At 37.0% G+C, this 27608-nt stretch overlaps 1 protein-coding gene and 1 pseudogene across 1 annotated transcript in view; both read left to right on the top strand.

The window, feature by feature from the left end:
• Positions 1-24974, top strand: part of LOC114031487 (transmembrane protein 242-like) — a 52419-nt gene extending 27445 nt beyond the window's left edge. Inside the window, exon 4 of the mRNA XM_027846575.1 lies at positions 24371-24974. Within this exon, the coding sequence (XP_027702376.1) occupies positions 24371-24469 (99 nt within the window). The 3' untranslated portion in view covers positions 24470-24974. The remainder of the gene's footprint in view (positions 1-24370) is intronic.
• LOC114031486 lies at positions 13772-14439 on the top strand (annotated as a pseudogene).
• Positions 24975-27608: the final 2634 nt, after the last annotated feature.

Genomic DNA, 27608 nt, shown 5'->3' with positions numbered 1-27608 from the left:
TCTCATATTCTGATTAGTACATGTCAGAGTGCCCTGTCTAGTTCCCTTTTATTCTGACTCTTGATAGCACTTACTAGAAATCAGTGAACATAGAATCACAGTGATCTTTGAGAGACTTCCATCAGAGGAAAGTTCCATCCATTATAAGTGCTCTTGGATATTTAGTGAATTTAACGCGTGTGGAATGTGTTTCTGAAATAACTTGTTAACTATTTGAAATTAATGTTATGGATCAGTTTATTTTAAATTAAAAACTGATAGCAAGAACACATCGCTATAGCCCTTATTTCAAATTCTATTGGAACTGTAATGGGCATAGTATGTTGGTGAGGAAAGCTACTTGATGTAAATGTGAAGAAGCAATTTGATGACTGTGAGGCTGAATTACAAGCAATAGTTTTAAGAGAAGTAATGATTGATGCAATTGTTTGCATTTCCATGAAAAATTAAACCATTTTAACAACATTTCTAAGTGCTTTGTTTTACCTTTTTTTTCTTTTGTTTTTGTAAACCACTAGCTTTCTTTTAAAAGTAGAACTGAGCGCCCAAGCATTTTTGGATCCAAAACATACAGCAATTAATAGAAAAGATAAACTCAGTCATAAAAGCCTTAAAAACCTTATGCTTGGCATAAATTGAGTGTAATCACGCTAAGAATGCTTGTTATCCTACCATAAGAAAAAGTTATCTTTGATTTATGAAAAATACATACATGAGAGATTTTATCCCCTTGTTTCTTACATAACTGTTCAGAAAAAAAAATGGAACATATGGAGGGAAAGAGATCTAGGGAGATATGAACTGAATAGCTAATGATATGTGTTGTCAAAAGATGCTGTTCCCCCAAATTCTATTTAAAATGTATTGATTATACATCTACACTTGTAAATTGTTAAATATAATTAAAAAAACTATGAAAAAAATCCTTTTTTTTGTATGTATGTGTACTAATAACAGTAATATTGTCAGGAAATGTGTTCTGTATCAAATAAATTTTCCAGAGATTGCAGCTTCTTCACCTTTTAGGCAAAAAATCTTTTATACTTTTTTGGTTGAAATTCTTTACAAATGTGTTATACACTTTCCCGACTTAAACAGCATATATTGAATAAAATTTCTTGGTAATGCAGGGACATTGTTATGAGCACAACTTACTGTACTTGCCTGTAATACATGTTGCTCTTAAGAACTATTGAGGTGTATTAGACCATTTGCCTCATACATATAAAAATAAATAGACTATGCTTTTATAGTTATTTCTTTTTGGTTTTTATGCTCCTTCTGTCTTTTGTTTCTGTCACTTTCAGCCTGACTACATTATTTTATTGATAGTAATACAATTTGCTGTTCAATTGTCTGATGAAGGCCTTAGGGTGGAACTAGCCTCTCTTATGGAAGAAAGTGCTTGAACTTTGTGATAGCTTTGCTGCTTAGAGACCTTTTTCTTTTTCTTCTGAGATCTTGGCTTTTTCTAGATAGTTGGGATTGTTGAAAGTCTTATCTCTAGGTAACTGGCGAATTAATCTACTAAAATCTGTCATGGAATTAAGTGTTCTTTCCAAACATTTTCACTTTGGAGAAATTATTACTAGAATAATTTAACATATTTCAAAAGTAGTTAAATCTCTTTTTCTTTCTTTCTTTCTTTTTTTTTTGGTGAAGCAGTTGGGGTTAAGTGACTTGTGCAGGGTCATACAGCTAGTAAATGTTATGTGTTTGAGGCTGGATTTGAACTCGGGTCCTCCTGAATCCAGGTCTGGTGCTCTATCCACTGTGCCGTCTTGCTGCCCTAAAAGTAGTTAAATTTCAAAATGACTATTTTTATGTTTTTTTTAATATTGAAATAACTAAAATCTCTTCTCAAAAAGAAAATCACTTGTATGTACAAAGTCACTTTATCCATGCATGTTTCCTTGGATTCAAATTATTAATAGTTAAAATTATGACTGGGAAAATAAACACCAAGAAAAGGGATAAATTGATCGATGAGCAGTGTCTCTAATTAAAGCCTAAAGCCACAAAATTAATTTTTTATATTTTGGAGGTTTTTTATTATATTCCTTGTTCAGATTCTTTATATCTCTTTTTTCTGCTAACCAATTAAGATAAGTAGCTTTTTCAAAGCACAGGTCCATATAAAAATTGTGTTTCACTGAAAAATGACATACTGTGTGACTTATCTTTACTCCATTTAGTTTATGAATATGAGTTACTTGTTAATTTTGTGGTTTTTAAATAATAACTAGGGAATTTGGTTTCAATACGATTCTTTCTATTTAAGAGAATACCTTTGGGTTCGAAGTACCCTTGTCCAAGAGTAACTTTCTATCCATTAAGCATACACTGGGGTGTCTTGATTTTGTCTATCACAGAATTTAAGGGACCCCACAACCAATCTGGTTGGACTCAACCAGTACCTGAAAGGAATCCCCACTCTAGAGGATGTGACCCACATCCTCTGATGACCTCCAGGAAGGGGGAAACATTCAACAGCCCTCATTATTAGAAAGTTTTTCCTGACTTTGAGCTCTGCAGTGGCCACTTTGCAACTTCTGCCCGTCGCCTCTGTTTCTCCCTTCTGCAGCCACATAGAACAAATCCCATCACGTCCTACCTGATTAGGCTAAGTGTCCTTAGTTCTGTTAACTAATCTTCATATGACATGGGCTCCAGCCCTTTTATCATGCTGGTTGTCTTTCTGTGGACATTTTCTAACTTATTGGTGTCCTTCTTAAGCTATGACATCCTAAACTGAACATAATATTCCAGATGTGGATTTTCTACAAGAATTATGTGAATACCTGGGAGAAATGAGTCAAGAGATTTTAAAAATGAATTAAATTATTTCATTTGTTCCTCACAATAACTTTGTGAGGTAGATGCTCTTATTAATCCCATCTTACAGATGAGGAAACAGATTTGAACTCAGGTCCTCCTGACTCCAAGGTCAGAGCTCTATCTGCTGCGCCACCTAGCTGCCCCAAAAGATTTTCTTTACACCGTTGTTGGTCTTATATAATTTGTTCTCTTGGTTCTACTAATTTCCCTCTGTATCCTACCCAGGATTCTCTACAGCTGTATCTTATAGTTTAATAATATTCCATTATATTCTGATCCCATATTTATTAAACCATTCCCCAATTGATGAGAACCACCTTAGATTCTTTGCTTTTCTTTTTCTCCTTTTAATTTGCCTCTTGGAATATTGTATTCCTCCTACCTATAGTAGAAGCTTCCCAGTTTTGTGCTGTCCTAACTGTGGTTCCTTGATATATGAACTGCTTCTTTCTGAATGCTTGAAGTATTTTTTCCTCTAATTTGGGAACTCTAGATTTTGGCTGTGATATTCTGGGGACTTCCCCCCCCCCGCCAGGAGGTGATTAGTGAATTCCTCCTTTTTTTTTTTTTTTAAGGCAATTGGGGTTAAGTGACTTGCCCAAGGTCACACAGCTAATGTCAAGTGTTTGGTCTGAGGCTGGATTTGAACTCGGATCCTCCTGACTTCAGGGCCAGTGCTCTATCCACTGCGCCACCTAGCTGCCCCGAATTCCTCCTATCTTTACCTTGTCTTCTGGTTCTAACAGATTTGGGTAGTGTTCATTTATGATTTCTTGAAATGTGTCCAGAATTTTTAAAAAACTTTTTTTACGGAGTCCACTGATTCTTTTTTTTTTTATTAACTTATTTTCATTTATCAACTGTCCCATAAGCTTTTGAGTTTTAAGTTTTTCTCCCTCTCCCTCCCCACCTCACTCCCCAAGATGACGTGCAATCTGATATAGACTCCACATATACATTCCTATTAAACATTTTCACATTAGTCATGTTGTAAGGAAGAATTAGAACCAATAGGAGGAACCACAAGAAAGAGAAAACAAAACAAAAAAGAAGAAAAAAATAGCAAATAGTATGCTTCAATCTGCATTCAAACTCCATAGTTCTTTCTTTGGATGTGGATAGCATTTTCCATCATGAGACCTTTGGAGATGTCTTAGATACTTGCATTGCAGGAAGGGCTAAGTCTATCAACATTAGTCATTGCACAATGTGGCTGTTATCGTGTACAACTTTCTTCTGGTTCTGCTCACTTCACTCAGCATCAGACCATACAAGTCTTTCCAGGTTTTTCTGAAGTCAGCCTATTCATCATTTCTTATAGCACAATAGTATTCCATTACATTCATATACCACAACTTGTTCAGCCATTCCCCAATTGATGGACATGCCCTCAATTTCAGTTCTTTGCCACCACAAAAAGAGCAGCTATAAATATTTTTGTACATTTGGGTCCTTTTCCCACTTGTATGATCTCTTTGGGATACAGCCCTAGAAGTGCTATTGCTGGGTCAGAGAGTATGCACAGTTTTATAGTCCTTTGGGCATAGTTCCAAATTGTTCTCCAAAATGGTTGAGTCATTTCACAACTCCACCAACAATGCATACCAATTTTCCCACATCTTTTCCAACATTTATCATTTTCCAGTTTTGCACATTGGCCAATCTGATAGGTGTGATGTGGTACCTCCGAGTTGTTTTGATTTGCATTTCTCTAAGCAATAGTGATTTAGAGCATTTTTTCATATGACTATAGATAGCTTTAATTTCTTCATCTGAGAACTGCCAGTTTATATCCTTTGACCATTTATCAATTGGGGAATGACTTGTAGTCTTATAAATTTGACTCAATTCTCTATATATTTTAGAAATGAGGCCCTTATCAGAGAGACTGGTTGTAAAAATTCTTTCCCAATTTTCCACTTTCTTTCTAATCTTAATTGCATTGGCTTTGTGCAAAAATTTTTCAATTTAATGTAATCAAAATTATCCATTTTGCATTTCATAATGTTCTCTATCTCCTGTTTGGTCATGAATTCTCTATCTCCTGTTTGGTCATGAATTCTTCTGTTCTCCATAAATCTGATAGGTGAACTATTCCTTACTCTTGCAGTTTGCTTATAGTATCAGCCTGAGTCCACTGATTCTTAAATGATCTCTTCTTAACCCATTTCCCATATTTTTGTGATATATATGTCATGTTTTCTTCTATTTTTTTTCAACTTTTTGATTTTATTCTAATATTTTTTGCTATCTCACAGAGTCATTGATTTCTCTTTGGTCTCTTCTAGTTTTAAGCTAGTATCTAATTTGGGTAAGGTTTACTTCTTTCTCTTGAAAGCTAGTTATTCTCTTTCTAATTCTTTCCTTTTATTTTTAACCTCCTGTTTCATTTCTTTTGGGTATTAAAGTAGACCTTAGGGAAAATCTGGTTTTTCCATCCTCATTATTATCATTAAAAATAATAACTAGCACTTATAGAGCACTTTAAGTGCTTTAATATGTTGACTCATTTGATCCTGATAACAACCCTATGAAATAGGTGCTATTATTGTCCCTTTCTTACAGATGAGGAAACAGGAACAGGGAAGTTGTGGCTTGCCCAAGGTCACATAGATAGTAGGTGTCTGAGGCAGTTTTTGAACTCAAGTCTTTCTGATTTCAAGTCCCACTGTGTCACCTAGCTGCCCCTTTGTGTCTGTGCTTTCATTGTTACAGTTACTCCTTCTTTTGGGAGATCTCTAGATTTACAATAATTTTTTATACTTCTCTGTATTCTTTGATTTACTCATCTCTCTAGCTTTAGTTCCTGAATTGGGGCTAGGCCAGGACTAGGCACTGTCTTACACTGTGCTTTTGAGTGGGGTAGTCAGCCTTGCTTGTTCTTGCCCAGGGTCCCCCTGAGTTTTTGAGCTGACCTCTGTCTCCCAGGGATAAATGGCACAATGGGTAGATTGCAGGGTCAACCTGGAGTCAGGAAGACCTGAGTTTAAATGTAGCCTCAGATACTTTCTAGCTATTTGATCCTGGGCAAGTCAGTTAACCCTGTTTGCCTCAGTTTCCCCATCAGTAAGATGGGTTTAGTAAGAGCACCTACCTTACAAAGTTATTGTGAGGAACAAATTAAATAAAAATTGTAAAGTGCTTAGCATAGTGCCAGGCACATAATAGATAGTCTATAAATGCTTATTTTTTTTTTATTTTCTCTTTCCTCACCTGAATCTTTGAGGTTCAGAACCCTAGATCTGAAGATCTAGGACCCTCTCTGGCATCTCAGAATAGAATGCCGGAGATCTCAGACCCCAAAATGCCTTGTCTGTCCTGGCCTGAGCACTGCCAGGTAGCTCTGGCTGCTGCTGATACTTGGGACTTCCCGAGCTCCCTAACACTTTCTTGGAGAGCCCTTAACTCTTGCTGCTTCTGGGCATGCAGGGTCTTGTAAGTTACATGTGTCTCTGGTCTTTTCTGTGCTGTTCATGCTGGGAGGCTGATCCTTGTTTGCCTGCACTGGTGCTGACTTTGCTAGAGACCCCTTTTCTGTTGCCTTCAGGATTCTGGCCGATTTTTTTTGTGCAGTTCTGGGGTGGTGGAAGTCACTGTAGTTTCTTATCAGATATTTTGATCTGGTGTGAGTTTCAAGTTTTGCTGGAGTGGATATGTGGGACTCCTTGGAGGCCAAGCAACTAATTTCTCCCCTCAGCATCCAGCCCTCTCTTCTTCAAGAAGAGCCTTAAATCTTTTTTTCCTTAAGCTGTAACTATATACTGGTAGTTCAAATGAGTTTGTAGACAAGGGAAATACTTTCAGGGCCTGGGGCTTGTTGAGAGAGCACTTATGAATATGATGCATTATCAGCTTCTCTCTTTGTGACTCTGAGTGAAAGACAGAAAAAAAGCCTACAAATATAACTGAAAACTACAATTCATATTTTGTGATTTTCAAGCTGAAATGAAGACTTTTTTTAAAAAAGACTCCAGTAGAAATTTTTTGGGCTTTCAGCCTTTTTTTCAAGTTTAGCTTAAATATTCATTGACTGCTTTTAATGTACTCTAATTTGCTTTGCTAATCAAGGGTTTCACATCCTGATTTTTTAAAGAAAATTTTTAAAGGATAAAATACTTTTAACACTTTGGAGTGGGGGCAAAAATCTCTACCATTGTATATTTGATTTATTCTGTATTAAAAAGCAGGGTTTTTTTTTAAAAAGAGTTTAAAAAAAGTAATTTGCAAGTTCTTAGGAGTAAAAATTAGTTGACAAATTTGTATTAGTTCCATTCACAGATTCGCCCCTTGGCTTAGATCTCTAAGTCATATGCCCTAGGCCTTACCTTCATATTTTTCTCCCCCATCCAAACTAACCTCATCTCATAATTTGCTTGCCAAACCAGCACATTTCCTTGGACAGATTTGATTATGATACAATAACCCTCTTGTCCCAAGACCAGAAAGTCTCACAATAGTATATGCTAGCTCCTACTTCTTCCTCTCTAAAATGGGTTTCATTGTAAACAAAAGTATGGACTGTTAATCATACCATCAACTATAATCTTGTACTGAATTTTGAATTGTTAACTTCTATAAGGGAGGGAGTAGGAATCATCTAACTTAAATCATTCAGAAGTTATCTAGCTATATTTTCTGCGTCTTTCAGCAGATTCAAGTCCACTTCATATGATACTGGCTTTTTTTGTTTTTTATAACTTTTTTGTCTAGAGACTTAATGTATAAATACATATCTGTTTTATCTAGGGAGATTCTTATTTGGGCCTTCAAAAAAAATTGATTCGGTGTGAAAAACAAACAAACTGGAAAAGTCACCTGCTTCAGGTAGTGTTTCTTTGAAATGCTACAAATTCTAGAAAGACACTATAGGAAGAAATGATCCAGCTAAGAGTCTTCATGTCCTTGAACCTTACACACAACACTTATCTTGAAAGAATATGATTGTTCAATTAAAGAAACCATTAAAGTATGGAGGTAGGATTGGGCATCAGGAAAAAAAAATTCAAGGATGCAAGAATAAAATGGAGAGATTATGGGTAAAGGTATCCAGATGAAGTAATTTTTCAGGGTGAGCTTAAAGTAATGACTGTTATTAAATTAATCTTATCATTTGAGAAGATTGTTACTGCTGTACCAGAAGGCCTGCTATATAGTCTGCTGCCCATTTGACTCAACCGCTCAAGTCAGTAAACATGTGTTAAGTGTCTACTTTGTGCCAAAGCACTGTGCTAGGCTTAAATTAATATGCTTAATAATGATTCCATAATTGAAACTTTTTGGGGGTTTTTTTCCCTGTGACGAAAAATACTGTTACAAATGACTTATTGGATTGAAACAGAATTGAAACATTCTTTAGTGTCTACTATGTGTACAGCACTGTGGATACAAAGATGAAAAACAACACAATCCATACCTTCTAAAGTTTAATAAGATATGGATACAAGTTATAATGTAAGAAAGAAGAAAAGGTCCAGAGAAAGTGCTAGAAGAAATTTTGAGGAGAGAGATCCCTTTCATTTGGTCAACTCATTTGGGTGAATGAGGAGTAGGGAAGTGAGAAGAGATAAGAGAGCAGGTAATATCTGAAATAGACTTTGAAATAAGAGCATTTTGGGGATAGGGGGCAGAGGGCACAGGGAAGAAGGGGTGGAAAAGGTACATTCCAGGCATTCAAGATAGTTTGTGCAAATGTACAGATACTTAAGGGGGCAGGACAAGGGAATGGGAAATAGCTAGTAATCCAATTTGGAAGTTAGGGAAAATGAAGAGTAGTGGAATGAAAGTGGAATAAAGTTGGAAAAGTAGGTAGAAAAATTGTGGAAGACACCAGTGCCACACTGAGGAGATTGGTTTCTGAGCTATGGAGACCCACTGGGGGTTTTTGAACAGGGGAGTGACATGGTCAGTATCAGGAAACTTAGTTTGGCAGGTTTGTGAAAGATAGGTTGCTGTAAGAAATGAGGAAATAGGTGATTTCAAAGAGATCTGAAAAGACTTATATGAACTGATGCAGAGTGAAATAAGCAAAACTGAAAGAAAATTTTATGCTGTAACATCAATATCATGAAAATGAATAGTTTTGAAGACTTATATAAGCTGATGAAGAATAAAATGAGCATAATTAGAACAATTTGTATAATTGTTATGCAACAATAGTGTAAAGACAAGCAACTTTGAAAGCTGTAAGAATCGTGATCATCAAAGAGACCATCCATGATTTCAGAGGGCTGATGATGAAACATACTCTCTACTTCATGTACAGATTGAGATTTGGATATTTTGGTATTCAGCCAATGCAGGATTTTTTTTTTTTTTTTGCTTTACTGTATACATATTTGATATAAGGAATTTGTTTTTCTTTTTTCTTAAATGGAGTAGGAGGGAAAATAAACTTCTGTTCTTTTTTAAATAAAAATAAGTGAGAAGGGGAATATTGCTTGTCCTTTCAGATGAAGTCACTATATTATTAGTTTTACTTAATTGTTTTACTTTTAAATTAGACTTCTCACAGAGTGGGAGTAATCTGTAAATGTTGGTAATGTAAATCAAAACATCAATAAAACTTTTAAAAAATAAAACAAAAAGATTAGACATGAGAGAGACTGGAGAATGAATGGGAAGTTGGGTGGTTGTTGCATGAAGGCAGATTTAGATTTGATATGAGAAAAAAAAAAACCTTCCCAACAATCAGTCAATAAGGATTAAGCACTTACTGTGTGCCAGACACTATTCTAAGTGCTGGGGATAGAAAGACGAAAACAGTCCTTGTTTTCAGAGAGCTTACATTCTAGTGGGGAAACAGCATGTATATAAATAGCAAGGTTCATGTCAGCTATATACAGAGTAGATGGGAAGTAATCTCAAAGGGGAAGGCAGTAACAACTTCAGGGAATAAGACAGACCTCCTGCAGAAGGCAGATTTGAGATGAGTCTTGTAATAAGCCAAGGAACTAAGGTAGGAACATGAGGAGGCAGAGTATTTGAGGCCCAGGGTATAACCATTGCAAAGATGAAATGTGTGTGAAGAACATTGGGTAGGCCAATGTACCTGGATTTCAGATCGTGTAGAGAGGGGTATAGTGTAAGAAGACTGAAAAGGTTGGAAGGGTCCAGGTTGTGGAGAACTTTCGGTGCCAATTAGAAGATTGCATATTTGATTGTATAGGTAATAAGGAGCCACTGGAATTTAAGTGCGGAGGGACATGTTTTAGAATAATTACTTGGAAAGTTATGTGGAAGATAGGTTGGAGTTGGAAGAGATATAAGGCATGCAGAACACTTAGTAGAAAGCTTTTGCAATAACCCAAGTAAGAAGTGATGAGGGCCTGAACTAATATGGTGGCTCTGTGAAGGGAGAGAAAGGACACATACAAGAGAAGTCATGAAGATAGCAATGATAAAATTTATCAACAGATTGGATATGTGAAGTAAGAATGATTTGTTGAGGATAACGTCAAGATTATGAGCCTGGATCACTAGAGTGATGGTGACGCTTTCCGCAGTAGTAGGAAAGTTGGGAAGATGGGAGCATTGGAAGGAGAAATAATAATATCTGTTTTGGATACAAGATGCTTACGGGACATCATTTTGAGATGTCCAAAAGGCAATTGGTGATTTGGTATTACAGCTCAGGAGAGAGACTGGTTGTATTGATCTGGAAATAATCTGTGTAGAGATAGCAACAAGTAAGATAGTACAGGGAGAACATTACTAGGGCCCAGGACAGATCCTTGAGGGATATGATTAGTGAGCATGATATGGATGAAGATCCATCCTAGGAGACTAAGAAGGAGTGGTCAGACTAGTAAGAGGAGAACACTACCTTGAAAACCTAGAGAGCAGAGAGTATCCAGAAAAAGGTGATCCATAGTGTCAAATGCTGTAAAGGGGTCAAGAATGATGATGATTGAGGAAAGGCCATTAGATTTGACCTTTTAGAAATAGAATTTATTTCTAAAATATTTGGCCTTTTAGAAATTAGAAGTAATTTGTAACTTTGGAGAGGGATTATCAGTTCAATGATGAGGTTGGAAGTCAGAATGAAGTTTTAGAAGAAAATGAAAGGGAAGTGGAGGCTTTCTCAAGGAGTTTAGCCATGAGGGAAAGGAAAGAGATAGGATGCTAAGCAGGAATGGTTGGAACAAATGAAGGTATTTTAATGGTGGTGGAGATATGTAGGCAGAGAGGAAGAAGCCATTAGAGAGAGATTGATTGAAAGTTAGGGAGTATCAATAGTGGGGGTTTTCTTCGGGACAAAATGGGGTGGGAATTAAGGGTAAGAGACTAGAGGAAAGGAGGAGGTGGAGGTGGGGGGAAAAGTCCAAGTGATGTGAGATGAGCAGGAAGGGAGAAGAAGGAACTTGGTGAATGACTTCAGTTTTTTTGGATGAAGTGTGAAAATTAGGTCTTATGAAGTCTTCCATTGAGAGTATAGGCAGAGGGATGCTGTGGGAATTTTGAGGAGAGATGAGAGGGTTTGGAGATGCTGGTGTGGAGAGTGTAATAATGAATATTTATAAAGTGCATTGTAAACCTTATGATACTATATAAATGCTATTATCATCAATTAGGGATGAGGAGAAGAATTATTTTGCTGCAATGAAGTTCTAATTGAGATTAGATAACATAAATTTGATTTTGTGATTGTCTCCCCCCCAGTTCTGTTCAGTAGTATGTGAATAGGAACAGAGGTAGCAGATAGTGAGAGCAGTTTAGGGTTGGCAAGGGGCCAAAGGATTCAAGAGTGGAGGATAGTGTAGAGTTGACCTGTTTCACCAGTGGGTCGAGTTGGGAAAGGAGAGGAGTGTAGCCTTTGCCAGGAGGAAATGGCTTATGAAAAATCTAAAGAGTAGAGGAATTAGAGATCACAGTGAGGGTGGAGAACAGGTTTAGTCATCGAGAAAGATGAAAGATAGATGATGATCAGGTAAAGGAGTTTTAGAATTCATGAATATGGAAGTAGAACACTTGTGGATGATGGTTGGATCGAGGTATGACCATCTCTCTGTATGAAGCGAAGGTCATGGCAATTGAGAAGAGAGCAGAGCTTGGGAAGTTAGGGGACCTGAGGGAATATCAGTAGGTATGTTTAAGCCTCCTAGTTTGAGGGCAGGAGCTGGGGTAGAGAGAGACTGTGAGTCAGGCACTGAACTTATTGAGGAAGGAAGGAGAGTAACCAGAGAGACTAAAGCTGACCAAAAATAGAATGGGTTACCTTTGTAGGTACTGGTCTTTGGAGGTCTTCAAGCAGAGACTGGATAACCACTTGTTGGGTATGAATGAATGAAAAACTACTTATTAAGTACTTACTATTTGCACAGTGCTGGGCATGCAAATAAAAAAGACACCCCCTGCCCTCAAGGAGCTTATGTTCTAATTGGGGAGACTACACATGTGGGAGATTTTAGCTTCAAGTGTTATAGAAAAGTCCCATGGTTCTTTGGGTGCAGTGGCAGAGCAGAAGGTAATACATCATCTTTAATAGATTTTTCACTAATAAAACCACATTGGTTTCTGGTGTTGAACAATTTGACATTACCAAGGACTTTTAATTGCAAGAAATTTCTTTTTCAAGTCTTCAGTAGTTGTGACTCCTGAGGAGGTGGGGGCTGCAGTACCTGCAGAGCAAGTTAGCAGGTCACATCTGCTCAGGGGTTTCTTCCCTGGACCATGGCTGCAGAGGCCAGGCTGGAAGCAGAGCTGGTAGTCTGTTATGAACTGTTGTTCTGCAGGCTCATGGACTTACTTGTTATTCAGTGGCCCTCAGTTGGTGTGGTTGGTGTTGTTGGGGATAAGAGGTCCCTCCTCCGTAAGGGTTGTTCCCTTCAATGATGGCTGCAAAGAGCTAGCTAGAAGCAAGACATGTGATCTGGGGGCCTTCTATTCTCTGGGCACTTCAGCTCACAGATCTCATTTGTTTCTACCACAGTTTAAGTCTTTTTTTTAGGATTTGAGTAGTGGAGATTCCTTTTTAAGTATGGGTTGAAGTAGATGGCATCCGAGGTCCTTCCAACTCTAATGATTCTGAGACTCTAGTTATGAGACTATTAAAATAGTCCAGGTAAAGTTCTGAATTAAGTGGTAGTAGTGTGAATAGAGAGAGTAACAGTATATGAAAGTGATATGGTGGAGGTTGAACCTTCAGGACTTGACAGGTGGTTGGATGTTAAGAATTGAGGAAGAAGAAAGAAACAAAGGTGACTGAACTCATGAGCTTGGGTAACTGTGATTTTGAGAGGAAGGGCAGGTTTTGGACAAAAGATGATGTCAGTTTTGAACATGTTAAGTTTGAAGCTCTGGAAAGATCTCATCAACCAACTCAAGTGGCATTCTTTTGCTTTTAGAATGAAATATAAACCATGTCTGTCCTTTAAAGCCCTACCCATCCTGGCCTCAGTCTTCTTTCCTCATTGGACATTATTCTATGTCCTGCACTCTGTAGTCCAGCCACACTGGCCTTGTCTTTGTTCCTCGCTCACGATAACTCCATCTCCTGTCTTCGTGCCTTTTGACTTGCTGGTTCGCGTGCCTAGGATGTACTTCATCCTCCCCTCCACCTCATAGAGCTCCTCTCTTCCTTTAAGATGCACCTCAGATGCTCTCTTCTATATGGAGCCTTTCTTGACCCCTTCCCTTCATCTGCTAGGGTTCTCTCTCACAAACCACCTTTTTAAACTAATTTGTATATGCTTGTGTTTATTAACTTTATATTTGTGCTGCACATATTTTTATATATACTTGTTTCTCCCACTAGAACCTAAGTTCCTTGTGAGTAAGGATTATTTTATTCTCTGTATTTATATTCTCAATGCCCAGCACAGTGCCTGGCATGTAGTTGCTTAATAAAAAGCTGATTGGGCTGCATCTCCGGGTATTTGAATCGCACTTCTGCCATCTTTCCATCGTTCAGTCAGGCAGAGACGGAGATGCTTCTGGAAGAACCTTCGCGATGGCCGCCCAAGGAGAACCCCAAGCGCAGTTCAAGCTTGTATTAGTTGGTGATGGAGGTACTGGAAAAACAGCATTTGTGAAACGTCACTTGACTGGTGAATTTGAGAAGAAGTATGTAGCCACCCTGGGTGTTGAGGTCCATCCTCTTGTGTTCCATACTAACAGAGGTTCTATTAAATTCATTGTATGGGATACAGCTGGCCAAGAGAAATTTGGTGGTCTGAGAGATGGTTATTACATCCAAGCTCAGTGTGCCATTATAATGTTTGATGTAACATCAAGAGTCACTAACAAGAATGTTCCAAACTGGCATAGAGATCTGGTACGAGTATGTGAAAATGTCCCCATAGTGTTGTGTGGCAATAAAGTGGATGTTAAGGACGGAAAAGTCAAGGCGAAATCAGTTGCCTTCCATATAGGAAGAAGCATCTCCAGTACTATGACATCTCAGCCAAAAGTAACTACAACTTTGAGAAGCCCTTCCTTTGGCTTGCTAGAAAACTTATTGGAGACCCTAATTTGGAGTTTGTTGCCATGCCTGCTCCTGCACCTCCAGAGGTTGTCACGGACCCAGCACTGGCGGCACAGCATGAGCAGGACGTACAGATTGCTCAGGCAGCTGCGCTCCCTGATGAAGATGATGACCTGTGAGGGAATGAAGCTAGAGCCCCACGTCAGAGGTCTAGTTTTATAGGCAACCGTCCTGTGACAGTGTCAGTGGTGTGGCGTGTTTGCCACTTTATTGTGTAACTGAGCAGAACGTGTGCTTAATCTTCGGGATGCTGAAGGAGATGAATGGGCTTCGGAGTGAATGTGGCAGTTTAAAAAAATGTAATTCTTATTTTGAACCTGCGTAGTTAGCTGTTTTGGACCGCAGTTACGTCCCCTTGAGTTTCAAATATAAGCCTGCTGCAGTCCCATCACAATATTCAGTGGTGAATCTTGTTTGTTACCGTCATTCCCATTCTCTTTTCGTTTAGATCATAATAAAGTGGTATTTCAAATATGAAAAAAACCAGTAAAAAGCTAATTGATTGAAGGTATCTATCAGGCAGGTATCTGGAGCATGTGGGAGAGTTTGGGACTAAAAATAGGTTTAAGAGACATTTACAAACAAGTGATGCTTTGAGCCGTGGAAGCAGGTGAGAACATCAAGGAAGAGGAAAGTTAGAGAAAGAAGAAGAGAATGCTGAGGACGGCTTTGGGGAACACCCATACTTTAAGGAGCTGGCATCGGGCGATGAAGAAGCAAAGGAGAGACTAAGAAAATGTAGCCAGCCAGGTAGGAGACAGTAGTGTTTTGGAAGCTAAGGCCAAGAGGGCATCAGGAAGTAGTGCGCAACAGTTGCAAAAGCTATGGCAAGATCAGAGAGGAGGAGGACTGACTGAATAGAGGCCGTTGGACCACTAGGAAACCATTGGTGGCCTTGGAGAAAGCATTTTCAATCAGATGGTAGGGAGGGAAACCAGATTGTAGTAGCTGAAGAGCAAGGAAGGTAGAGGCAGAGGTGGAGGACTGACTTCTCCGTCTGGAAGTGTTGAGAGGGAAGAAGAGGAGGGATAGGGAAGTGGGCAGTTGAGTCCAGGGTGAGAGGTTTTGTTTTATTTTTGGAATGAAGTAGACCTGAGCACCATACTTACATATGCAGGGAGAAGAGCCGATCAGAGGGGAGAGATGGGAAATCAGTGAAGTGAAGGGATGGGGATTAAGGACACAAATGAAAAGGCTAGCTTTGGCGTGAAAGCAGGCTACCTCACCTGTGAAAACTGGAGTTGGAAGACAGGACTGATGGAGAAATAGAGAAGTGTTGCGGTGCAAGAGGATGGAAATTGAGGGAATTCGTAACAAGAGGCCTTAAATAGCTCAATAATTCGTTCATTGAACATCATTAACCATTTCTTATGTGGCAGGTACTGTGCTAAATGCTGGAGATACCAAAAGGAGGCAAAAGACAGTCTCGCTCTCAAGAAACTTACAATCTAATTACATTACGAAGTGATGTAAAAAGGCCTGCTGAGAGAGAAGAGGATGGAGGCTTTGGAGGCTTGAGAGAGGTTTGGAACACCTGTAGAATTGAAGTCAGCTGGAGGTGAATAGAAGGATTGCCATGTACCTATGAGAATCCAGTTGAAATTTTTTAGATAGCATGAATTTATAAAGTGGACCCAGTCAACATGATTTTAGATATTCTTCCAGCATCATTTACAAACTCATAGAACCTTAAGGTTTGGAAGGGACCTCAGAGCTCATCGATGCCAAGCCATGCCTAAATAGGAATCCTTTCTACATTATCCTTTTTTTTTTTAGGCAGTTGGGATTAAGTGACTTGCCCAGGGTCACACATCTAGTGTCAAGTGTTTGGTCTGAGGTTGGATTTGAACTCAGGTCCTCCTGACTTCAGGGCAGGTGCTCTATCCACTGTGCCACCTACTGGCCCCTACATTATCCTTGATAATCTTTGCTTGGAGACTACAATGATGGGTCTTGCCCCCTAAGTGTGGGTATTCCTCAAAGCTCTCCTCAGCTCTCTTCTCTGAGGCAGCTCATTTTGCTTGTGGGCAATTAGAAAATATTTCCCTCCTTGGAGTTGAAATCTGCCATGGTAATTGCCATAGCCCAGTATAGGAGTGAAAGAGAAATATGAATGATGGAAGTAATCTGAGTTTGGGGATTTGGGTGGAAACAGTGGAAGAATAAGGGGACAAAGCATTCAGGTGCGTCATTGAAATGTCCAACTATAGACTCAAGAATGTGAAGGGAAGAAAAGTGAAGCCAAGGAGGACAAAGAGAACAAGGAAAGGATGCAGGGGCTGGAGCAAAGGAGAGGTTAAGGAGAAGTGAATCGATGAGGGAGGTGGAAGGACAGATTATGATTTGAGAGGTAGGGATCTCAGAAAAGGAACAGTTTTGAAAGACAGAATGAAGGTGCATAGAGATACAATTAGTTTACTACACTTTCTTCTTCCTTACATAACTATTCCTTTTCTTATTCTCTCTCTCGTTGGCCTGTATTTTCCCAATGGAGAATAGAGATAGGTTTTCAGATCATAGGTATAAATTATTCATTTTGTGAAGATCCAGTATCCTGAAACCAAAATCACTTATACAGTGTGAAGGGATGTCAGTGTTCCATGGCACGGTCTAAGTGATCCATGCAGCAGGCACTCATCATGCTGCCTAATAGGGGTATGAATGATAGGTTTGGGGAGCCGTTCTAAGGTCAGAATTCGCTTATGAGTTGTTAGGGAGGGAAATCTCTTCGTATTCAGGTGTTAATAATTTTATTGATTTGTTAGGCTTAATGTTACATTACATCAAACATGGAGATTACATTTCATTCTCAGAAAATTATAAGGAAGTGTAGAAGACATGTTTATACTTCGCTATGAAATATCTGTGCTTTTATTATCACAAGTACTTCTGCCACTGATGCAAATGCTGGTAGCTTCTCTCTGCCTTAGTAGAAAGTCTTCCTGAGTTACTGTGACTTAAAAAAAAAATATCTCTTAGTAGCCAACTTTCTAATAATGAGGCTCTCAGAACTTAATTTGCTCCTTAGACAGCACACATAGTATATTGATGAACCCATTACTAAATGTTTTCCATCTTCTAGAGCATGTGTTCTGATGGGCAGACTTTTGAGAAGTTCCGTGCCAAAGTGAGCTGTTAAAATAAGATTTTAGAGGGGCATTTCCATATGTGATGTAATAATGTTGGATGCTAACTATACTATTTACTTAGCCTTCAGGGTTTATGTGATTGTTGGTGGTGGCATTTTTTTTTTTTATAATTAGTGATCAGAGTATCTTAATCTAAATTTGAAATTCTAAATATTTTAAAAGGTTTTATTTTTATGCTTATTTAAAGTTTTTATTCCATTTTAGCAGAAGACACCAATGACCTCTCTTTTCAATTTCAAAAGCATAGTTTTTAATTATGAGTAAAAGTAACACTGTCCCTACTGTATATAAAAATTTAACAGCTGTCCAAAATGAACATTTAGTGAATTATTCACGAGACGTCTTTTCTCAGCTTTGCTCACTTTTTGTGATATCTCCAGAATTGTCAGTGACATTAATGCTGAGAAAGAAGGCTGGAATAAGAGTAACAGGATGCCTATTCATTTACACAAAATGAATACTCCTGAACTAAGCATAAGTTGTGTGGGGTATAGAAATGTTGAAGTATACTCAGAGGACAAGATAATGTATGTACATATCAGAATAGGTACAAGTTAATATTTCTCTTTGGAGACTTTAATTATCATATAGAAATTAATATAAGTATTTTTTAATTGGCACATGAACTAAAAATAGAAAACTAAGTCTTCCAGAAATCTAGATTGGCTTAATATACATGTTGAATATTAGAAAAAACAAATATTTGAAAACTTTTAACTCTAAGATTTACTTGATCAAGAAAGCCATTTTTATAATTTTATTTTATTTGTTTATTTTTGCCAGGCAATGAGGTATATTGACTTATCTAGGATCACACAGCTAGTATCAAGTGTCTGAGGCCAGATTTGAACTCAGGTCTTCCTGAATCCAGTGCTGGTGCTCTATTCACTGCGCCGTCTAGCTGCCCTCCATTTTTATCATTTTAATCCAAGCAAGACTTACAACTACTTTCCATAATGGAGCAATCCTAAAGCTTTTTTTTTTTCCTCCCTGTGACATACTGTCAGCAGTGCACATTAAAAAGACATTATGAAATGGAAGCTGCTTTTAGGTGCTCTTGATTTTGCCAGATGAGGTAGAATCATTAGGTTAAGATAGGAAAATAACAGTGATCTATAGCTATTAGAGATTATTTAACACACTAAAGTGTATGATTGGCTTTTAGAAAAAATCCTGACTGAGGTGGAACAGTTACTGTAATTTATTTCGCAGAAAAAAGCAGTATCACTAAATTTTACGGTTAACTAAAAAATAAAACTCAACTTAGTGAAATCACTTTAGAGAACTGCCTCTGGGTACTGTGCATGTTAGGTGTTAAATCAAAGAATGTTGCAAATTGTTCTCATTGGGCAGGGTCTTAGCAACACCCTGCTACCAAAAGCCCTGGGATAGGCAAAATTCCCAGTCATCCTGGGTACTTGACACTAAGTAGGGGCTGTAGAATCAACCCCTATTACTCAGTTTACTTCATTGGTAATAGAAGATTGCTTTTGAATTGTGCTGTAATGTTACTCACTATAATAAAAATTGGCTGTTTGAATGATTACTTTCAAGGATTGTATTTCTCAGAACATTACACATTAGCTTTTATTTCTAAATCAATTGACTTTAGTATAGATTCTAAGCTTTCTGCATGTGAGATGGTAGTGATTTGGAGGGGAATAAGGATTCTCAAGAGGGTATCATTAGATAAAAAGGTGGCTGCTAGGGGCAACTTGGAAAATGGAAAGCTGGGATTATATGGAATGTTCAAATATCTTTCATCTCAGGAGTACCTTATGTGTTAACTTCTAATCAGAAACAAAAAGGCTCTGCGTGTGCATTGTAAACTAAACGGCAGTTCTCAGTTAAACTATATCAAGCTGACATTTGTCAGTGGTACTCCCTGGAAAATTAGCATTTACCTTGCCATGCTGAATGGAGAAGCTTATCATAATATTTCATTGTGAAGATAGAAAAATATTCTGTCGTGCCATGATTAAGGACATATCGTAAGGAGAAGATGGTCTAATTGAAGTAACTTACTTGTTGATACAGAGACTTGTCACACTGTGGCATCATTTAGGAATAGAACACCAGGTAATCTCGTTTGCAATATAGTAAAACAACATTGTGGCACTATTTTATGCAGTTTATTGTTGATTGAATGAAATAAAGTCTTTAATCTGCCTGACATTTTATAGTTATGTGTTCTATGAGATTATTAAAATGAATTTACATTGGCCAAATTTGTTATTATTTTTAAGTTTCAAAATCAGTAAACATTTATTAAACATCTACTATATGCCAGATATTGAGGGATGGAAGAGCAAATTTAAATTGTGCCTTTTACTGGGGGAGACAGCATTTACACATATAAGGGTACCTTACATATATACAGAATAAATGGAAGACAACAGAAGGACACTAGAGGGGTGGGGTGGGACACCATCAGGAAAGGTCTTGTGTAGAAGGTGGCATTTGAGCTGAGTTTTGAATATAGAGGTAATGTGGGAGAGCATTCCAGGGTTGGGAAACAGCCACCAGATCAAGCTGTGGCAACTGATTCAGTATGTGTAATGAGTTCAAGTTGAGGAATTGAAGATAACACCTAAGTGCAAGCCTGTGTAATCAGGAAGATTTTAAAAATAGGGAAGTTAAGATGCAGTTTACGTTTACGTTTTGGTTCTGTTATTCAACATCTTGAAACAAAATAGCATCCATTCAGAATTTTCAAATGAGTATATTTTCAGTGGCAGCTGTTTGGCTCAGTGGATAGAGTGCTGGACTGGACTCAGGAAGACTCATGTTTCTGAGTTCTAATTTGGCTTTAGACTCTTAACTCATACTCTTAATCTTATGTAACTCCAGGCAAGTCACTTAACTTTGTCTCTGTTTCCTTAGAACTAGAGAGGGAAATGGCAAAACCACTCCAGTATCCTTGCTAAGAAAACCTTGAATGAAGTTATGAAGAGGCATATGCCACTGAAATGACTGAACAACAAATATTTTCTGTAATTTAAAAGATTTCACTGAAAGTTGATGCATGGAATATGTGATTATATTGAGTGTTGTCGACAGTTCAGATGGCCAGTAGTATACTTCTAGTCAAGTAATGCCCTGTAAAAATGTTGGAGAGAGAGGGTGGCATAGTGGATGGAGAATTGACTTTGGAATGAGGAAAGCCCAAGCTCAAGGCCTGCCTTAAACATCCACTGGCCACTTGACCTTAAATAACCTCTCAGTGCTCCAGGCAGCTTTCTAAACTGCAGAACTGTTGCCATTCTGCATTTGTAGAAAGAATTTCATCACTGGCATTTCCCTACATCAATGAATGTACAGGTCAGCTTACAGATTAATTTATGATAAATATCATAATCAGATAATCTTTATGAACCATTGTTACTCTTCAACAAATGTTATTTATTCTTGTCCATTGGCAACAGCATTTCAATGGGATTTTATTGTGACATAAAGATATTATTACTGTTTACCAGAAATTTAATTTAAAGTTAATAATTACATTTCTAAAGGAACTTTCACAGAGAATTTTGTGGACACATCATTTGTTAAACCCCCGGGTATTAATGCTGTCTAGCGTTACTGAACGTTGTAAATAGTTGGACAAAAGAAAAGGAAGTTGGAGGGGACTACGTATATAGAGTTGGGATTCGTAACCATGTAGTGAAATTCTTGTGACTCTGAGAAAATAGTAGGATAGCTAAAAATTGAGAGGATATCTCAGGGTCGAAAAGGTTAAGTGATGGTAGAAGAGTAATGCTCATATACTCTAGGACTGACAACTATCTTAAACACTTCCTTACCAAAAGTTTTCAGCTTAATAATAATAATAACTAACGTTTACATAATTCTTTAAAGTTTGCAAAATGCTTTACATGTGTTATTTTATTTTATTTAAACTTTTAAATGATCTTTTTTCTCATGGAAATCTATCATCAGTTTCATAATGGAAGTTAATGGGAACATAGAGTTTGTGCTTTATAATTGACTTTGAAGGATTAAATCTGTTTCATAAACCTGAGAATTGATTTCTCAACTCCTGCAAAATTATTGCTTCTCCAGACTACATCTCTTCTGACTTGGTCTAGCTGTTCTTCCCATCTTTGTTCTCTTAAGTGCCATTTCCACCTCATTTATATGCACATCTGGAATTGTTTTTTGATGGTGGTGGTGGACTGTCTTTGATGGTGAAAAAGGTTTGTTATAAAAATCTTTTCATCTTTTGTCCTTCCAGTTTTATCCTGAGATGGCTTTGCTTAGTTGGGTCTCTCACCAAGCTTTCTTTATGTTGGTTTTTCCCTTCATTGATTTCTTATTGTTCAAGGTGACACTATTCATAATCTTCCGCTATCCTTCCCCATAAGGTTTTACAAATATATTTTTCTTCTAATAAAACCCAGTGTTTTGGATCTAGTAAAATCCAGTAAATCCATGTTGTCCTTGGTTGCTCCCTTTCTCATTTGTTAAGTCTTTTCTAACAAAGTAGTTTTTTAGGCCCTTTAGGTCTTTTCTAGTTATTGCATTTGATTTAAATCAGTTAAATTTCTATATAAAATTACTATAGTCAGTGTTGATGTCCTTTTCTCCAGTTATTTCCCAGCTTCCATTGTCAATAACTTGTTTAACTAAGTTGTTGGAATTATTTTAATTTTATGCCATTTTAAAAATCATTTTGATTTTTCTAGCTTTATGTTAATTGATATTTTTGTTTTAACAAATCAAGGGACTGACTATACATAGACATCATGTTCTGGAATGATTTCCCACATGATAGATGAATTCTTTCCTATTTGTTAAAAATATAATCTATTTCATTGTTTGCCATGTCTTATACCTTCTAATTCTTTTTTCAAAGAAAGTATTCATTGAGATCTTATTACTTTTAAATATTCCCTTTTTTTGACCTTATTTGCTTCTATTAGGTTTTTCCAGTTTCTGAAACTCTAATCTGAGTTGAATTCTTACAAATTCCTTTTGTATTCACTTTCATATTCCTTAGTAAACTGAGAAAGTTGGGAAGCAAGAACAAAAATAAACATGGGACTGGTTTGGGGGCTTAAGAAAAATATACATCAGCATTTATGCATTCAAATGAAAGTTTCATTCAACAAACGTTTATTAAACACCTGCTGTATACTAGGCACTAGGCTCTGGAGATGCAGAGGCAAGCATGGAATACTCATTGCTCTCAAGGAGCTTATGTTCTATGGGGGAAACATTCAAAATATTTATTCAAAATAAATACAAGGTAAGTTTTAAAAGGGACAACTCTAAGAGCTAGGGAGATCAAGAAAGGCTTCGTTTTGAAGATAGTACTTGAATTTAGTCTTGAAAAAAGCCACCAAGGAATTCCGAGGGGTGACTGTGAGGAAGGAGTACATTTTAGTTCCAGGGGACAGCCAGTGCACAGGGTCACTGTCATCATGTATGAGGAACAACTGGAAGGCCAGTTTGGATGAACCATAGAGTATGTGGGAAGGGCTATAATATATAATACCTGGAAAGGTAGGTTGGGACCAGATTGTGAAATGCTTTAAATGCCAAACAGGAATTTTATTTCAAGAGGCAATAGGGAGCCATATTTAGCTTATTGAGCAAGAGAGTGATATGCTTAGACCTGTACTTTAGGAAAATCACTTTGTTAACTGTGTGATGAGCTGGAGAGGGGAAACCTAAGCCCAGTAGGCCAGTTACTGAACTATTGCAGTAGTGTAGATGAGGGATGATTAGGGACGGAACTAGGATGGTTATCCTGTGGCTAGAGAGGAGTCAGATGCAGGATGTTGTAGAATTAAAAACTACAAGTATTGGCAACTGAGTGGATATGTGGGGTTAGAGAGAGTGAGCAATAAGGATAGTACCAGACTTGTAAACTGGGGAGACTGGAAGGATGGTGACGCCCTCCATGGAAATAAAGAGTTTCAGAAGAGGGGTGGGTTTGAGGGCTGGAGAAGATATCAAAGATTCTGAGATCTTCCATTATTCTTGTCATTGAAAATAATTACCTTGTAAATTTCTCTTAATGATTCTTCCATTGCTGAAAACGTTTCTGAAACCTCCTCTTAGAGAATTACCTTTGAAACAAGTTTTTAAACCACACAAAATAAGATTTGTTTCTTTCCAAAAAATGCTTTAGGCTGTGTGTTTTAACAAAAATGGTTATTAATCAGTTGTTCATTTACCTTATTTGTCAGACTTGGCTTTAAATGACTTTTGCCTTTTTACAAAAATAAAATCCAGCCTCGAAATTCTAGAAAATATACCCCAGAGGTTTTAACGACACTATCAGACAAAGATGGGAAGAACAGCTAGACAAAGTCAGAAGAGATGTAGTCTGGTTACCAGAATGTTTTGAGCAAAAGAAACATCACTGAAATAAGTGTATAGCCTACCAAGGTGGCTTCACTGAAAGGGGAAACAGTCATTTAGAGGTATAAATTGTGTTATGTTGGTTTTAGGGTTTAAAAAAGCTTTATTACTTTACAATTCCAGTTCTTAAATAAAGTATACTCATACATAACTCCATAGGATTTAGATACATATTTTGCAGATACATAGCAACACCCTCCCCAGCATTATCTTTTAAATTGAAAGCCAGTAACAAGTACCATTTTTGTAGTAATTGTAGGCATCTTACTAGTTGTAATCGTATAGGAGATTTATGTGTTTTTATGGTCCATAGATTAACATTGACTTGGAATGTGAAAAGTAGGAATTCTGTTTTTCTTTCAAAAGAACCAGAATTTGATCCTAGATTTTATTTGTATTCAGGTGTTACTCTTTGGTCTTTACCCATGCGCAATGCAATTGTATCCAGTCAGCAAAGGTGTCAGTCTATAATAGTTTTGATATTTACCCCTTCTTTTAACATTTGATGACTGATTTTTTTTTCTTCTTTTAGATGAAAGACTTTCAGAGTAAAATGCAATCAATATTTCCAGTGATTCCCAAGAACCCTGCGTCATCTGTTGAGTGGGATGAAGCACTGAAATCCAAATGAGATGAGCATAAAGGAATTCCGAAGTGATTGTTACAGGGAAAGTAGCTTGGAAATGCCAAGATAATCATCCTCTTTAAAGGAAAAAAAGATCAAACTTATTTCTACTCAGGAAAGTGAGCAAATCATTGATGGAACATGGACTGTATGACTGTCAGCATCTTCAGTGTAGTCTATGAAAATTCAAAGTCATTCTGCGTTTGCTTTATCATGGAATCAAATGGGAGAGGTACATGTTTTCCAAGGTTTGGAGGGTTGTTTTAAAGAACATTAGTTGTAAGTAAGTAAATAACTTCCCTTTGTGGATGATATATTAGTATAGAAAGTTAGATATATTTCTATAAACTTTAAAAACAAGTTCTTACTTGAAAAACCAAATTTTATGATAAATATTCTAACAGGAATCTTTATAAACCTTTGTTACTTCTCACCAGCAGGTGGGAAAACCAAGCTAAAAATTAAAAGGTGGTTCATTTAAAAATATTTTAAAATAACTTAAAAAAATTTTTTTAGACCATAAGTTCCCTTGAGAGCAGGCACTGTTTTTTGTCTTTCTTTGTATCCCCAGAGCTTAGTATAAGTGCCTGGCACGTAGTAGGTACTTAATAAATGCTAGTTGACTGTCATGGCCCTAGCTAATAATGAAATAATAGTGGCTCATTCTTTTAAATTAAATGAGTTCATTGCAGGAAACTACCATGTTGTTGTGTGATTATCTGTCTGTACTTGGCATGTTAAGAGCCGACTGAGCTGCCCAAACATTCACCTCTTGGTGAATTACTTGGTGCACATAGTAATATTAGATCATTTGTTTGAAATGATTTTTCATTTGCTTTGTGCCCTTTGTTCACTCGTTCAGTGCCCTACTTAAAGGCCATTCATTATATTTCTACATGTCTTTATCCTTTGAGGGAAATAAAAAACCAGCAACAGATTAATATAATTTGAGAGTAATTTATTGTCTTTGTCATGCTGTCACTGGTATGAAGTATACATTTGTGAGATAATTTGATGCTAGATTCCTGAACACTACCTGTTAGATTATAATTTTACTTCAGTCATCAAAGTGAAAATAGCATAATGTTGAACCCACCCGCCTAACAAATATGTTTAACCAAAAACTCACATGGTATTAAGTCTGACATTCAATATTTAGTGTAATAATTCTAATGAATTTTCTGTGAATAAAGTTCTAAGGAATTTGTCATTAAGAAAATACTCTCTGTTCCTCTGTGGTCTCTTACAGAAACTGATGGAGAACCTAATTGCAATCACTGTATTTATCAGAGACTTAAAAGTTTTAAAAAGAACAAGAAAAAATATTTTTAATATGTAAATTTTCCAGAGAAACAACATCTGGTTGAAAAAGCAATTTTGAAGTTTCTTTATGATTGCTTAAGCTCTAATTAGTGAGATATCAGGTCTAATAAAGTACATTTGAAATTTATTTGTTATTATGAAACCTTTTAGTTCTAATAAAAAATTAAATGTCAAGTGTATAATTTAGCATTTTTCTCTGAACTGTGATGCCACACTCATATTGCTGAATTGTGATTAAACAGGCGTAATCAGTGTCTAAGTTTCTTATGTAGTTTATTATAAAAATCTAAGACTAAAAAGAAATTATAGTGAAATTTATAAGACTATATATGTACAGTCTCAAGGTTTATCTCACTCATCTTTCATTTTAAGCTAAATAACATAGGTGGGAAAAGGTTTATAGCCTTGATTGAAGAAGACAAATACAAAGGTCAGAAACTAATTCAGTGATTTTTTTTCTTTCTTTTTTTTGTCCTTGTGATTTTTTTTTTCTAATGTGTGCATTAGGATTACATACCCTGATACATGGATTAGTGTGCACCCAGGTCTATATGAAAAAGTGTAGTATATACGTACTACAGAAAGTACCTGTAACCACCTGCAGCTAGAATTTAAGATTCTTCTTTTACTTTGCATGCAGAATTCCTCCACAGAATGGGGTTTGGGGAGGGGGGGAGAAGACATGATTTTCTAAGAGAATAGAGCTGGAATTAACTAATAGTTGATTAATTATTTAGTGCCCATGGTTTGAAATAAACTTTTATAGTGTCAGCCCTTGAGTGCAGGGAATATCTTTTATTCTTTGTAAACCCCATTGTAGTACCTCCTTCAGTGCTATGCAAGTTGTGTAATATGTATTACCTGTTAATGTTGTTGACAACCAGCCCAGAAACCTTGGAATGCTTTTTGTGTTAATTGGCAAAATAAATGGCAGAGTAGATGCAGCATGTATTGTGAATGCTTCTGCATAATGAACTTTATTAATGCTTTTATTGAAGACATTAAAAATTAGTATAAAGTAGATCGAAGATGATGGCCACATGCAAAGTAAGTGTGATATGGAGTTTGTTAGTCCAATACACCTGGGGGAAAAAAGAAGAAATAAAATGTGCCTCAAATACTGTGATTTCATTGTTAAACCAATCCATGCCATTTAAAAAAAATTGATAATGGAATTTCATTGGTAAAACTCAAATAGAAATTGGGGGTTATAAAACCATACATAAGGATCCCTGTGGGCCACATATTGACTTAGAAAGCCACATGTTAACATTATCTATGTTTTGTTATATTTTTATTTTGTTATGTATTTCCCAATTACATTTTAATCTGCTTTGGATACATTTGGTTGTGTTGTGAGCTGTATGTGGCCTTCAGGTCATGTGTTTGATGCTACTGGTGTAGGGAACTCTCCAGAAGGGTACTTCCTTTGCCAGTAAAGATCACCAGCTCTTCTACGCCTTATATAGCAGTTCTAGAGAGTGGTCTGGTGGCCCTGAAGATTTATACTAAAGATTTCCAAGTCCATCTTTCCTGCCCCAGTCTCAAATCCTCAACTGCCTTTCAGACATATTAAGCTGGATGTCCAGTAGACATCTTAAACTCAGTACGTCCAAAGTGGAAATCATTGGCTTTCCCCTTAATGTTCTCCTCCTCCTACACACACACACACAATTTTTTTTTTTTTTTGCTAGGCATTGGGGTTAAGTGACTTGCCCAGGGTCATACAGCTAGTGAGTGTTATGTGTCTGAGGCTGGATTTGAACTCGGGTCCTCCTGACTGTAGGGCCAGTGCTTTATCCACTGCACCACCTAACTGCCC

This window comes from Vombatus ursinus, unplaced genomic scaffold, assembly GCF_900497805.2.
Source record: "Vombatus ursinus unplaced genomic scaffold, bare-nosed wombat genome assembly UNPS02015175.1, whole genome shotgun sequence".
Taxonomy (NCBI): Eukaryota; Metazoa; Chordata; class Mammalia; order Diprotodontia; family Vombatidae; genus Vombatus; species Vombatus ursinus.
This window is presented reverse-complemented; position numbering and strand designations above follow the sequence as displayed.